General features: G+C 38.2%; 1 protein-coding gene across 1 annotated transcript in view; it reads right to left on the bottom strand.

Annotated features, from left to right (window-relative positions):
- PRKAR2B (protein kinase cAMP-dependent type II regulatory subunit beta) overlaps positions 1-2,311 on the bottom strand; it is a 21,134-nt gene extending 18,823 nt beyond the window's left edge. The window contains exons 1-3 of the mRNA XM_009636060.2: positions 2,236-2,311; positions 1,681-1,733; positions 449-532 (exon numbers count right to left, since the gene is read on the bottom strand). Of these exons, the coding sequence (XP_009634355.2) occupies positions 449-532; positions 1,681-1,733; positions 2,236-2,311 (213 nt within the window). The remainder of the gene's footprint in view (positions 1-448; positions 533-1,680; positions 1,734-2,235) is intronic.
- Between the last annotated feature and the right edge of the window lie 9,016 nt (positions 2,312-11,327).

The following is an 11,327-nucleotide window of genomic DNA, read 5'->3' as shown; positions in this document are numbered from 1 at the left end:
ATTTGCTTGTTCAATTACATCTGTAGCTAAACTGAAGGGTTTGGGGGTAATTTTAGGTTTTGATGGAGCACTCAGCATACTTTCGGATAATAAAAAGTAGCTAGTAGAAACAATTTAAATGTTCCCGTTAACTGATGAGTTTATACACATCAATGCACACCAAAAAGATTCAAAATAAGAAAATAAGAAAATATAATACTTTACAATCATATTAATATATACATTCATGTTAATGTACTTCAAGACTATCATTTATGGTGGTGAACATAAGGCTTTCTATATATGACGTATCAGTTATAAAAATGACATTTCTGCAGTTTATGAAATGGTCAAGAAAGTATACATAAGAGTTTACGAAAGTCAAATCTGTAAACTTCTGTTAAAAAGTTCAAGAGAATCAATTCTTAGCAGCACTGCTAAATGTTGCTCATTACAAAGAATCTCTTACCGGATCTAAGTTCTTAAAAAGAAGAATGTCCTTGCACGCCTCCTGCAATCTGTTTCTTTGATCATCTGTTTTAGGGTGAATAATCTGAGGGATATAATAGAAAAATCTTTAAAGTGGTTATCATATAGCAGCACTAACTGAAGGACCGAGCTAATTCAGCTAAGCATTTCACGCAGTATTTTGGCCATGCTTCATAACGCTTTCATTTCAAAACCTTCAGGATTTGAAAACACTCAGCAATAACATTGTATCACCATAGCATTAGCAAATGAAGCACTGCTATGTTTAAGCTAACAAGATCTTTACATTTGTAGAATCCAGTTCATTTCTACAAGCCATCCTGGACACCTTTATCTCAACTATTGCTACATAAACATTACTTCACTACTCTCTAATTATATTTGGAGCATGCACGTTTTATCAAAAGCACCACTGTTACATTTAGCCATTCGCCATGACTACTTCCCAAAGAATATCTTGTGAAGCAATATCTGTGTTAAAATTATATCAGAAGTTTCAGAGTAAACAACAGACTTGACACTACCTGAGCGAGCCAGAGATCTACTAAATTACTGATACCTGGTTGATGTGAGCATCAATCAAATTGTTCATTCAACTCGTCGGCTTAAAAAGGTATGCTAGGTTTCAAAGCTGTCGTACTATAGGATAACCTTTTGTCAGTTTTACAAGCCAGAGATTAGATAGAATATAAACATTTAAACTTGTCTTAAAAGTTGTACTTCTACTATTTCATATTAAAAGCTAAGTAAATGCTTTTAAAAGGGTGACATGAGTATAAGAAATAAAAATAGTTCATTTGTTATTGCCTTGTACATCGGAAAAGCTTCATGATTTTATAATTACCTTTTTTCTGTCTTATGAAAAATACTAGAATATTGAGGAAACTACTACAGGACTATGAGGATACCAAATAACTACTTCTAGGAGCAGGTGCTCTCTGGGCAAATATAATCACACAAAAATGTTTCCTCAGCAGACCATGTATCCAGGGTGTGGTAATTTAGAATATTACTCACATCAGGTCCTACACATTAATGACTATTACAGAGAATTTTTCAATGTTCCTTTAACATGAAAACCCAAGAGATTATTACAGTATATTATAATAAGGATGCTTTTGGAAAGGAATGGCAATGCCTGTTACATTTTTCTTCCTAAATTTAATGCCTGAGAAGTGAAAAAATAAGTATTTGACTCAAAGTGTTAATTACCCTAGATTCTGCGTCGTCCTCTTCCTCATCAGGATTGTAAGCTTCTGCACACACTGAAAAAAAAGTATAATCTTAATTCAAAGTCCAATAATGTTTCACAAGATTTACAGAACAGAAAATGCATTGTGTGGCACAGTAACAATACGCAGTAATGTAACACACTCAACAGAGAATCACAGCAGATGCTGCTGATAGGGTCCATAGCAGGTCAGCTCCAAACTGCCGGTGAAACAAAGCTACACCTGTAGCATTTTTGGACATGTTTTCTATGTTTTAAAAGACCACTAACACGCTTAGAAATTTCTCACCTAACCTCTTCTAAGTGATCTTACCTTACTATGAGAGGTTTTTTTCTGATGTCTAAACTAATTCTTTCTTGGTAGAATTGGAGCTATCCATACTGGGTGCAGAGATCAGATAATTTCCTTCATCTGTGTAAGTTCAAGGTGGTTTGGGGTTTTGGGGTTGGGGTTTTTTTTGGTGGTAGTGGTTGGTTCGTATGGGTGGTTTGGGTTTTTTCCGCATACTTGAAAACTTTTCTCTCCTACCTTTTACCGCTTAGGGTAAATAATTCTGGTTCTTCAATTTTTTCCTTACAAGTGATGTTTTTCAGCTCTCTAACTATCCTCATTGCCATTCTCTGAACTCCCTCCAATTAGCCCTATCTTTATTGAAGCATGACGCTCAAAACTGGACCCAGCATTTGAGCTGAGCAGAGTACTGAGTACCACAGATAAATTACTTTATACATTTTGCAGGCTATGTATCTTTTTCATCCATACATACCTTTTTCACAACAGCTTGATTACATTTAGTCATGTAATATTCATGACTTACGTATCGTTTTCAAAACCCACTGCTTAACCAGCTGTCCTGCGTCCTGTATATGTCTATTCTGCCCAAGAGTAGTACCATGCACTTACACCTATTAAACATTAGTTTATTCCCCAAGCCATTTCTCCAATGTGTCAAGATCATTTTCAATTCTAATCCTGTTCTCCGGCATCCTTCCAATCCATTCTCAACTTTGTGACAACTACAAATTTAGTAAGCATATTCTCTAATACATAATCCAGATTATTACTGAAAAAACAGAATAGTGTCTAAAATAAGCTCTTGTGGAATACACACATGGGGATGAAACAGCAGTAGCTGCTTGTGGGTTACCTTACCCAACCAGTATTGCAGCTATATCCCATGCAACTAACATCACTGCTTGATGTTCCCCAGCTTGTTTATAGGGGAGTCTCGCGAGACAGCGTCCAGAAGTTTCTTAAAGTGAAAATGTAGGGCATTGCTCCTTTTCTTTTATCACAAGTTTTAATCTCTTGTTATAGGGTATTAGACAGTTCTAACAAACCCACGCTGATTGCTGTTTGTTGCTTTCCTCCAGGTACTTACAAAATGTTTCCATATTTGTCTGTAATATCTCTAGGAACAAAAATGATCTGTAAATCTGTGAGAGGCCTCTTCCCTCCATAGCTCCCCCACCCTTTAAAGGCTTGGGTTTTCTATTTTTCTGCTTTTTCACACTCTCATTTTTCTTCTTCAGATTCTCAATGTTAATTGCTAACAGGGCTGAGACCGATTTAGCCAATTCTTTCCATTTCCAAGTAGAGCGTGTCTCAGGCACAGCTAACCTGGGAACTCCTAACACAGTGAGCACTCTCTGATTTGCCCTTTCTCTATTCTAGGCGGAGTTTTCCATGCGCTCTTAATACCACTAGTGAAGACTGATGTGCTTCTGTTAAGCAACAGAGCAACACTTTCCTGGAATATGCTCTTACCAGAAATACACTTCCAGAACAATTTCTGTTACTCCTCATGTTCTTTTTTGTACACACTCTGTTCTTGTTCACATTTTTGGCCTTGGCTTCTTTGATTATTTTTTTTTCTCTACATCTTTTGCTATTCTTTTGTGCTTGTTCTGAATAATCCAAGTTATTTTTAATTTTCTACATGGTTCCTTCTTGTGCTTGATATAAATGAGGTGCTTCTATTTTAGACATTTATTTTACTACGCTTTTTGTCCTTCTGTGCTGTCTCTATTTGCACTTTTTCTTTTTGTATTTTTTCTTTGAGGAACAACCAATTCCTTTAAATTCCTTTCTCCAGACTCCTTTTCAAAGAGATTATGCCCGCAGTTCTCCCGTATCCCCTTGAAACCTGTTGTTCTCATTCTTTTACTCAACCTCTTCTTCCTGAAATATAATATCTGTCATCCCAGGGTAATTCTCACTCAAGCTGCTGTTTCTCTCCCTATTCTTGAACAGTTTCTCCCTTAGAGTTGGTATCAAATAGCATAGGTTCCTCTTCAATCACTTTTCCCTATCGTCTCAAAATTTGGTTGTAAGTGCATTGCAAAACATGTTGGGCAGTTGGTATTCTCCTTTATTCATTTCCAACAGAAGACTGATTAATTAAAACCTCCCATCATCACCATCCCCTGTACTCTGCCAATCAAAATCCCCACCTACCTGATTTGTTTGGTGGTCTGTGCAATGCCTGCATAATGATGTGGCCCATGAGCTTTTCTCCTTTTAGGATTACTTACAGAGCATCAGTGTGTCCAACTCCCTCTACATCTGGGTCACAGCACAAGTGGCTGAACCCGATACACAACAGCAACAGCCTTGTCCTCCTCCCTGCCCTCCCACCGCGTCTTTGCCATGCTGGGTCAGTCACACTGCTGCTCATGGATTAAGATTTCAGGTCCTCTTATTATTCCTCTTATTATTATTCCCCATATTTCCTATATGATTATACAAACAAATTCTGAAGTAGCAACCAGGTAGACCCATTAACCTCCTCATTACCACATCCAATTAAGACGATTTCATGGCAAAGCATACCATTGCACATCTTATGCGGAGTCCCAAAGGAAGTCTTGGTCCTCACTGTATCAGGCACCCAGCAAACACTAAAATGTCAACTTTATAAAATCTGGAATCTTCAAAAACTTAAAGAAATTTGATACAAGTCCCTCTGAAACTGACTGAAAGATTCCTACCAATTTTACTGGATTTGGTCCCGCAAATGCCCACAGAAGGAAGTCTGAAATCTGTTGAACAACTATAATATTTACCTCTAACTAAACAAAATGTTCCTACAGACTGTTTTGTGGTACTATAGTTACTTCAGTCTTGTCTGAAATAAACTTGAGGGGATTTTATTTAAATAGCAACAATAACAATGTGCCAAGTAAGCACCATAACCCATCCTAACGTAAATCACTGCTTTGTTTCAACTGGTATCAGCCTCTGTGCCCTAGTGCATGTACGCGTACATGGGAGTCAGCAAATCTGTACAACGGTGCAGTGTGCTGCTGGGTGTATGAATGGTCTGTCTCAACCTCAGGTACAGTTATATCCTGTCCTTACCTCCGGTAGGACCTCTATGTGAAAAAAATTATACAAACCAGGAATTTAATTTAATAGCTTTGATGTTGTTATCCCAGAATTGACAGGTCTTGGAGAGCCTGGCTCAGTATCTAACAGTCTTCCAGACCACAGAAAAGAAACTGAATTTAGCCTCATCCATGCCCACCCTGAATCATCTTATCAGCCCCTTTCACATAGCCTGAAGCAGGATCAGTCCAGAAAGAGAGCATGTTCCTCAGGTCTTCTGAGTCATTCAGCATCTCTGTTCTACTTCACTCTTCTCTGCTAGAAGCCCATTTCAGTCAGTCTCATTAACTATTATCAGCAGGTGCCTTCATTAAATATTTCTTTTCTATCGCTGATTACAGACAACATATTTAAGAACTGCAGTTTCTCCTGGCTACTGCCCATCTGCCCAAATTTTAAAGTTATTTATTCTTATCATCTGTGATGAGAAACTTACTCTTCTGGTTACAATTCTGTACTTACTCTGCCTTGGCTTATTTTTTTGCCATAATTAAGGGTGCATCCTTCATTTGGGTCACAACTTAAAGATTATACCAATGCTGTGGCTCTGTGGTTTTAAATATGGAATTTCCTTTCCTTCATTGCTTGTTTCAGTAGCCTGGCTTACAGACTTTATAGTCTAGTAGCATATTAATTCCTAAATGCATACCACTAGATGTCTCATGGAAAAACTTGATTTTACTGCTGTTCTTGAAATATGGTCTCTGACATTACTACTGTCCACTGAATTTCATGACATGAGCATTGGGGTTTGGCACATGAGAATCCCAATGACATAAACTATCTAAAACTAAATGAGATGCCTCTTACGTAGACATCCACATCTGCAGAAGTTGTCTGGATTCCAATTACAGTCAATGGAGAGAAACTGTCACATTTACAAAGTGATTCATATGACCTGTATTACATGTCCAGAATGAGATTAATTAAAAATGTGACTAATTGGGTGAGATAAAACCTATTCCTCTTGAGATGAGTCCTTTTAGTTATAAGAAGCTGCAAGACTGGTTCCCCCACTTCTCCATTTAGTCCATATTTCTTGGAAAACAAAGAAATTCATCATCATCTGGATGATGACAGGTTGCTCATGCAATAGCACACCTTTATTCATCTCATATATTCCAGGAAGACAGACTGTGGTCCCCATCTCTTTTGTCTAAGGCTTGACTGGCACCACAGACATTAATTATTCTGAACCATTTCACGGCTGGTGGCTGCAATACCCATAGTGTTCAGTGTTTTATTTTTCTATGTCTTCATTCCACACTCCCGCTGGTACACATTACATACTGACTTTAACATGCTCACATGCCCTGCCACATTTTGCTACGTGTCATTGCTGAATGCAATACTCAGATCAGTGCTCAAAAAGCAGTCTTCATACTGTTCTTAGGGACCTACTCCATCCCATGCATAATTATAGCATTAAAAATAGTGATACAAACACCTTACGTATTTCTCCATTGGTTGCTAAGCTCATGTAAATGAAACTCTTTTTACGAAGTTTTTCCAGCTGAGGGTTACATTTCACATATATTTTTCCCCAAGATGGTCAAAAGGCGGTGCATTATTAACACAGACATGCACTGAAAACTGCACACAACTCTAGATGGACTGCGTTGTCAGCAAAAAGAGGCAAGCTTTTATAATTTCCAACTCATCACTTCAAGTAAGGTAAACTTCCTGGTTTTCAGCTAGCAAATATGTTTTATATTCAAAACCAGAAAAACAGTCACTTCAGATATGAATGAATTCTAAAATGAAAATAAACCTACAGTTTGTAATTGTAAGATCACAAGAAGTGCTGGTTGTGCCCTATTCTCTTGATGTGTCAGGAAATAAGAAGCTATCAATAGCAAAATGAATGAAAATTCACATATAATCATGAAATAACGTATTCTACTGAAAACATGGCAGAAAAACCAATAAATATCTGTGTACCCTTTTCCAAAGCACAGAACCTCTTTGTCATAAAGCATATTACAAAGTATTTTACAAGAGAAAAAAAGCTGTGGAAATATTTCTTCATCACATTCAGGGCAAATCAAGACTGCAGTTTTGCCAGCATGACTATCAGGCTGGAGCGCAAAACCAGACCATCTCTAGCCACTGTAGCAACACCAGCATGCCATACACCCCTACAAACATCCCTAACTATGAGAGCTATGCCTATCCCCTCATACAACAAGAATGTCACTTCCCTGGTTTAGCCATACAAATATTGCTAAGGGGACTTAACGGCAGTGTGAGATTTTTTTTCCATTTTGTCAGGACGTACTTCTCTTCATCTACTAAATACAGATTAGAAACAAGGTACACAGAGACTCCTTGCAGGGCAGGTAATAGTTCCAAACTAGACCACAAATACTACTGGACCTCCAAAGTTTCTGACATGGAAACACATTTTTTAACATCTCCCCAGTTCCTACCACTGCAGGAGGAACTAACAAGAGAGCCCTGCACCCCAAAATCCCAATCTTGTAAGTAGTTTTTATTTAAACAAAAGCAACCCTGCATGATGGCAGCAATAGCAAATAACTGGTCATGGTCTCTGATGCTTGCAGCTTCAGTCCCGTATTATTTCTAGACCCGGTTTTGATGGGACCACACAGAAGATGAGATTGAAGAGCTGTATGTAAACATAAGGACTGAAGAACAACCCGGAGAAAAGAGATCAGCTTTCTCCTCTGAGTGAACAATGAGTGGAGATAAAATTTATCTGATTCCATGCATGATATAATAAGGCAATACCAACTGGCTCTGCTGCCGAGATCCACCATTTGTGCAAAACCCTGAAACTATTTCAAGGATTTAAGTTACTTTAAATATAAGTTAATTTGGAACAAAGCATGATTGCTGGGGCTATCATTCCCATGATACTGTCAAAAAGAAGGCATCTGTGAAACGCCTACACCTGATAGGGTCACTAAACTAAAACTTTATCTAGGCATAATTGGGCGAATTAATACACAGAATGCCTGATACCTTGCAATTCTGTGTTATTACTATTTTAGACATAGAGCATTTACATTACAAATGCTATCCAGACTGGAATAGAAGTATGTATGCTCAGAAAAAAAAGGTTTGGCAATCACAGAGACATGAATATTCTTGAGATTTCCTCACATGCAACAAACCAAAAATCGAAGACATTCCCCTCCAATCTATCAGCTTTATGGGGTAACAACTTTTGAGTGGTCTGATACCTAAAACAAATCACTAAACGGTCAGGACACCAGCCTAAAAATCCAAAGCTGGATAAAATCCAGGCAGCTTGTTTCCTCTTAATTATCAGGAAGATGGCCTTCAGTTCGTTAGGCGGAGATTGACTGAATCAGTCTTGGGAGCACTGCCAAGACAGTCTGTTTCAAGATCAGCTGCTCATGAAGGAGCCATCTACCCTTGCTTTCAGTGTATAGACTGAAACTCTCCAAAGACTGCCTGATAGTCATGAACACATACCAAATACCGGCTTCGTGCTCAGCTACGCAGCTCAATGGCAAAACCTTTTGCCAGAGTTGGAAGACCTTGCTCAGCCTGCTCTACATGCTTGCAAGAAATCAAAGGCTCACACAAACAATTTTTCTACAGTATTTTCTCTTATCCATCTGTTACCAATGCTATTTCTAATTAGTCAGATTTCAAGATATTTTCTCCAGCATTTCTAAATAACATGAAGCGCCTAATATAACATGTAGCATCTTGAATGAGGGTCATGCCAATAGTGAGTCATAGAACCTCCCAAGGAGTCTCTGTTCAAAAGTCCCTATGGGGTTTATTCATCTTTCACCAATCCTCACACCGAAGCAGGGATTTCATCAAGATTGTACTGAACACTATGAAAGCCTGTTTGAAGAAACATGATGGTCCACACACGACATTTTTGGGTAACTTTATCCCAGTTGAGTTATTCATGTGTGAGCACCTTTGCACAAGTTCTTTAATATTATTTGGTATATAGTGAAAATTGTGACGTGTTAGACCGCCGTACCTTCCAGAGGCCAAAGCACTCTGCATCACAGCTAGCATGCTCATCGCTGGATCAATCATCAGGGTCTGAATCCCTAAATAGGCTCTTCCACAGAAACCGTATGTTCGAACTTCACCACAAGTAGCTGAAAAGACTTCCCTATTTTTAAATAGGGAACCAGAAAGGGACTTTAACAGAATTTCCCTAAGGACTTACACAGTTTTTAGTCCTCTTTCTAGTTCTATTTCAGTTCTTTCCATAACTGTGTAATTTGTCAAGATGGAGCTAAAAAAACAACCAGGCTTCTGGCTGATGGTAGGAGACAGTTTTGCTTGGCTTCTCAGGAAGTGCTTGACTTCATCTGTCTGGCTAGTGAAAACCAGTGCAAACACACATTACAGTGTCCAGAACACTGCAGGTAGTTATTAAACAATAAAAGCATTACAAAAGTAAGATGCACTTCCACTAGAAGAATTTGCCAGTACATACCTTGTACTGTACTACTTACTCTGTAAGCTTTCCCAATATAGCATATGGAGTAGCCTAACATATAGCAACATACTGTGCTCTGATGTTGACTTATATAACCTTCTGTTCCCATTCTCATACGAGTCCAAGCAGTTTGCAATGCTACAGTGTGTTACTTGGGACATATCTGAAATACGTGTAAATATTTGACAAAGTCTGAGCAGACACAGAGCTCTTTGCACACGTTTCAACTTTGTATTTGCTAATACTACAGGATAAAAACAGAACTGCACCCAGCTCTTCCGCCCATATGTTAGTACTTCATAGCCATCAACTACAGATTTTTTTTTTCTTATTAAAGAGTCAGCATCAGAAAGATCTCAGAGAGTGCACATTATTTTCCCCCGGTGAAAACTCATCCCTTACGAAGAAAGTGAGCAAATATAAATTGCAGCTATTAAGAAAACATGTTCTGAACAATGCAACCTAATCTTTTTGCCTATTTTGTATCTGCTTTATACAATCAGATTTAATATTATTTTACATAAAAGTATTTTTCAGGACTCTAAATACATTTCAAATACTAAACAGCTTTGAAACCTGATTTGCTACAAACATTTTAAAAATTGAAGCTCCAGAGCCTACATCCTGAGATGAACGTATTTTCATTTCAAAAATGGTAACACAGTAGCACAGTTTAAGGAACTATACACAATGCAGTAAACCGCAATAGCAGCTTGTTTTTACCCAAAATGAATTATCTGTTCAGTCTGACAGCGTTTGTAATTTATACTGTACATCATGTCAGGTTTCATATAATAGAGCCAAAAATAATAAAATAGCTGCTGTTGCTTTTTACTAAACTATGTAAACTTCAACAAGAAACTATTTAGATGAGATGTAATACATTTGAAGACACATTAAAGTGGTCAATAGCATACTTCGCCACTTCTTGAAAAACTGGTAGCCAAATTTTTCAAACTTGATGGCAAAATCATATATATTAAATACCTTAAATAGGAAACAGAAACAAACAGTCAAATTAATTTATTACTCATTAATCTCTTTCAATCTCTCTTTTGGTTTGTCCACACATGTCCTGCCCTCAATCTTGCAAAATATCTGAAAAGGAGGCATTAGTTTTGGTTGTTAAATAAAATATGTGTATTTGGGGCTTAATTAATAAAAAAAATTATTTCTAATGATGGGTTAAATATGAAAGATGTGTGCAGAAGGACGACATCACTGACTTTACAAACCTAGCAGAGGAAAATATGAAAGTATTAATACCACAGAACAGAAAGAAATAGAGAATGGGAGAAAAATTCAAGTAGAGAGAAATGCCAGAAAAGGATGTACTAAAGTCTGGAGTTATGAGAAGACACTGAAGGTGAGATGTAAGAATCAGTCAAACATAGAACAGGGTGGGTAGAAAGAACCGGGAATCATTTGCAAAAAAAAGAAAATGCTAAAATCATAGAAGTAAATAAGTGTATTAGGTTTGCATGGCAAGGGTTTGGTAGCGGGGAGCTACAGGGGTGGCTTCTGTGAGAAGCTGCCAGAAGCTTCCCCCATGTCTGATGGAGCCCACGCCAGCCGGCTCCAAGACGGACCCACCGCTGACCAAGGCCGAGCCCTTCAGCAACAGTGGTAGGTAGCACCACTGGGATACTGGAATAACATTTAAGAAGCGGGGAAAAAAAGTGCGCATTTGCAGCTGGAGAGAGGAGTGAGAATGTGTGAGAGGAGCAGCCCTGCAGCCCCCCAGGCCAGGGCAGCAGGAGGGCAGGAGGGGCTCCAGG

Source organism: Egretta garzetta, unplaced genomic scaffold (genome assembly GCF_000687185.1).
Source record: "Egretta garzetta isolate BGI_Z169 unplaced genomic scaffold, ASM68718v1 scaffold33, whole genome shotgun sequence".
Classification (NCBI taxonomy): Eukaryota; Metazoa; Chordata; class Aves; order Pelecaniformes; family Ardeidae; genus Egretta; species Egretta garzetta.
Note: the sequence above shows the minus strand (reverse complement) of the source record. Positions and strands in the feature narration are given on the sequence as shown.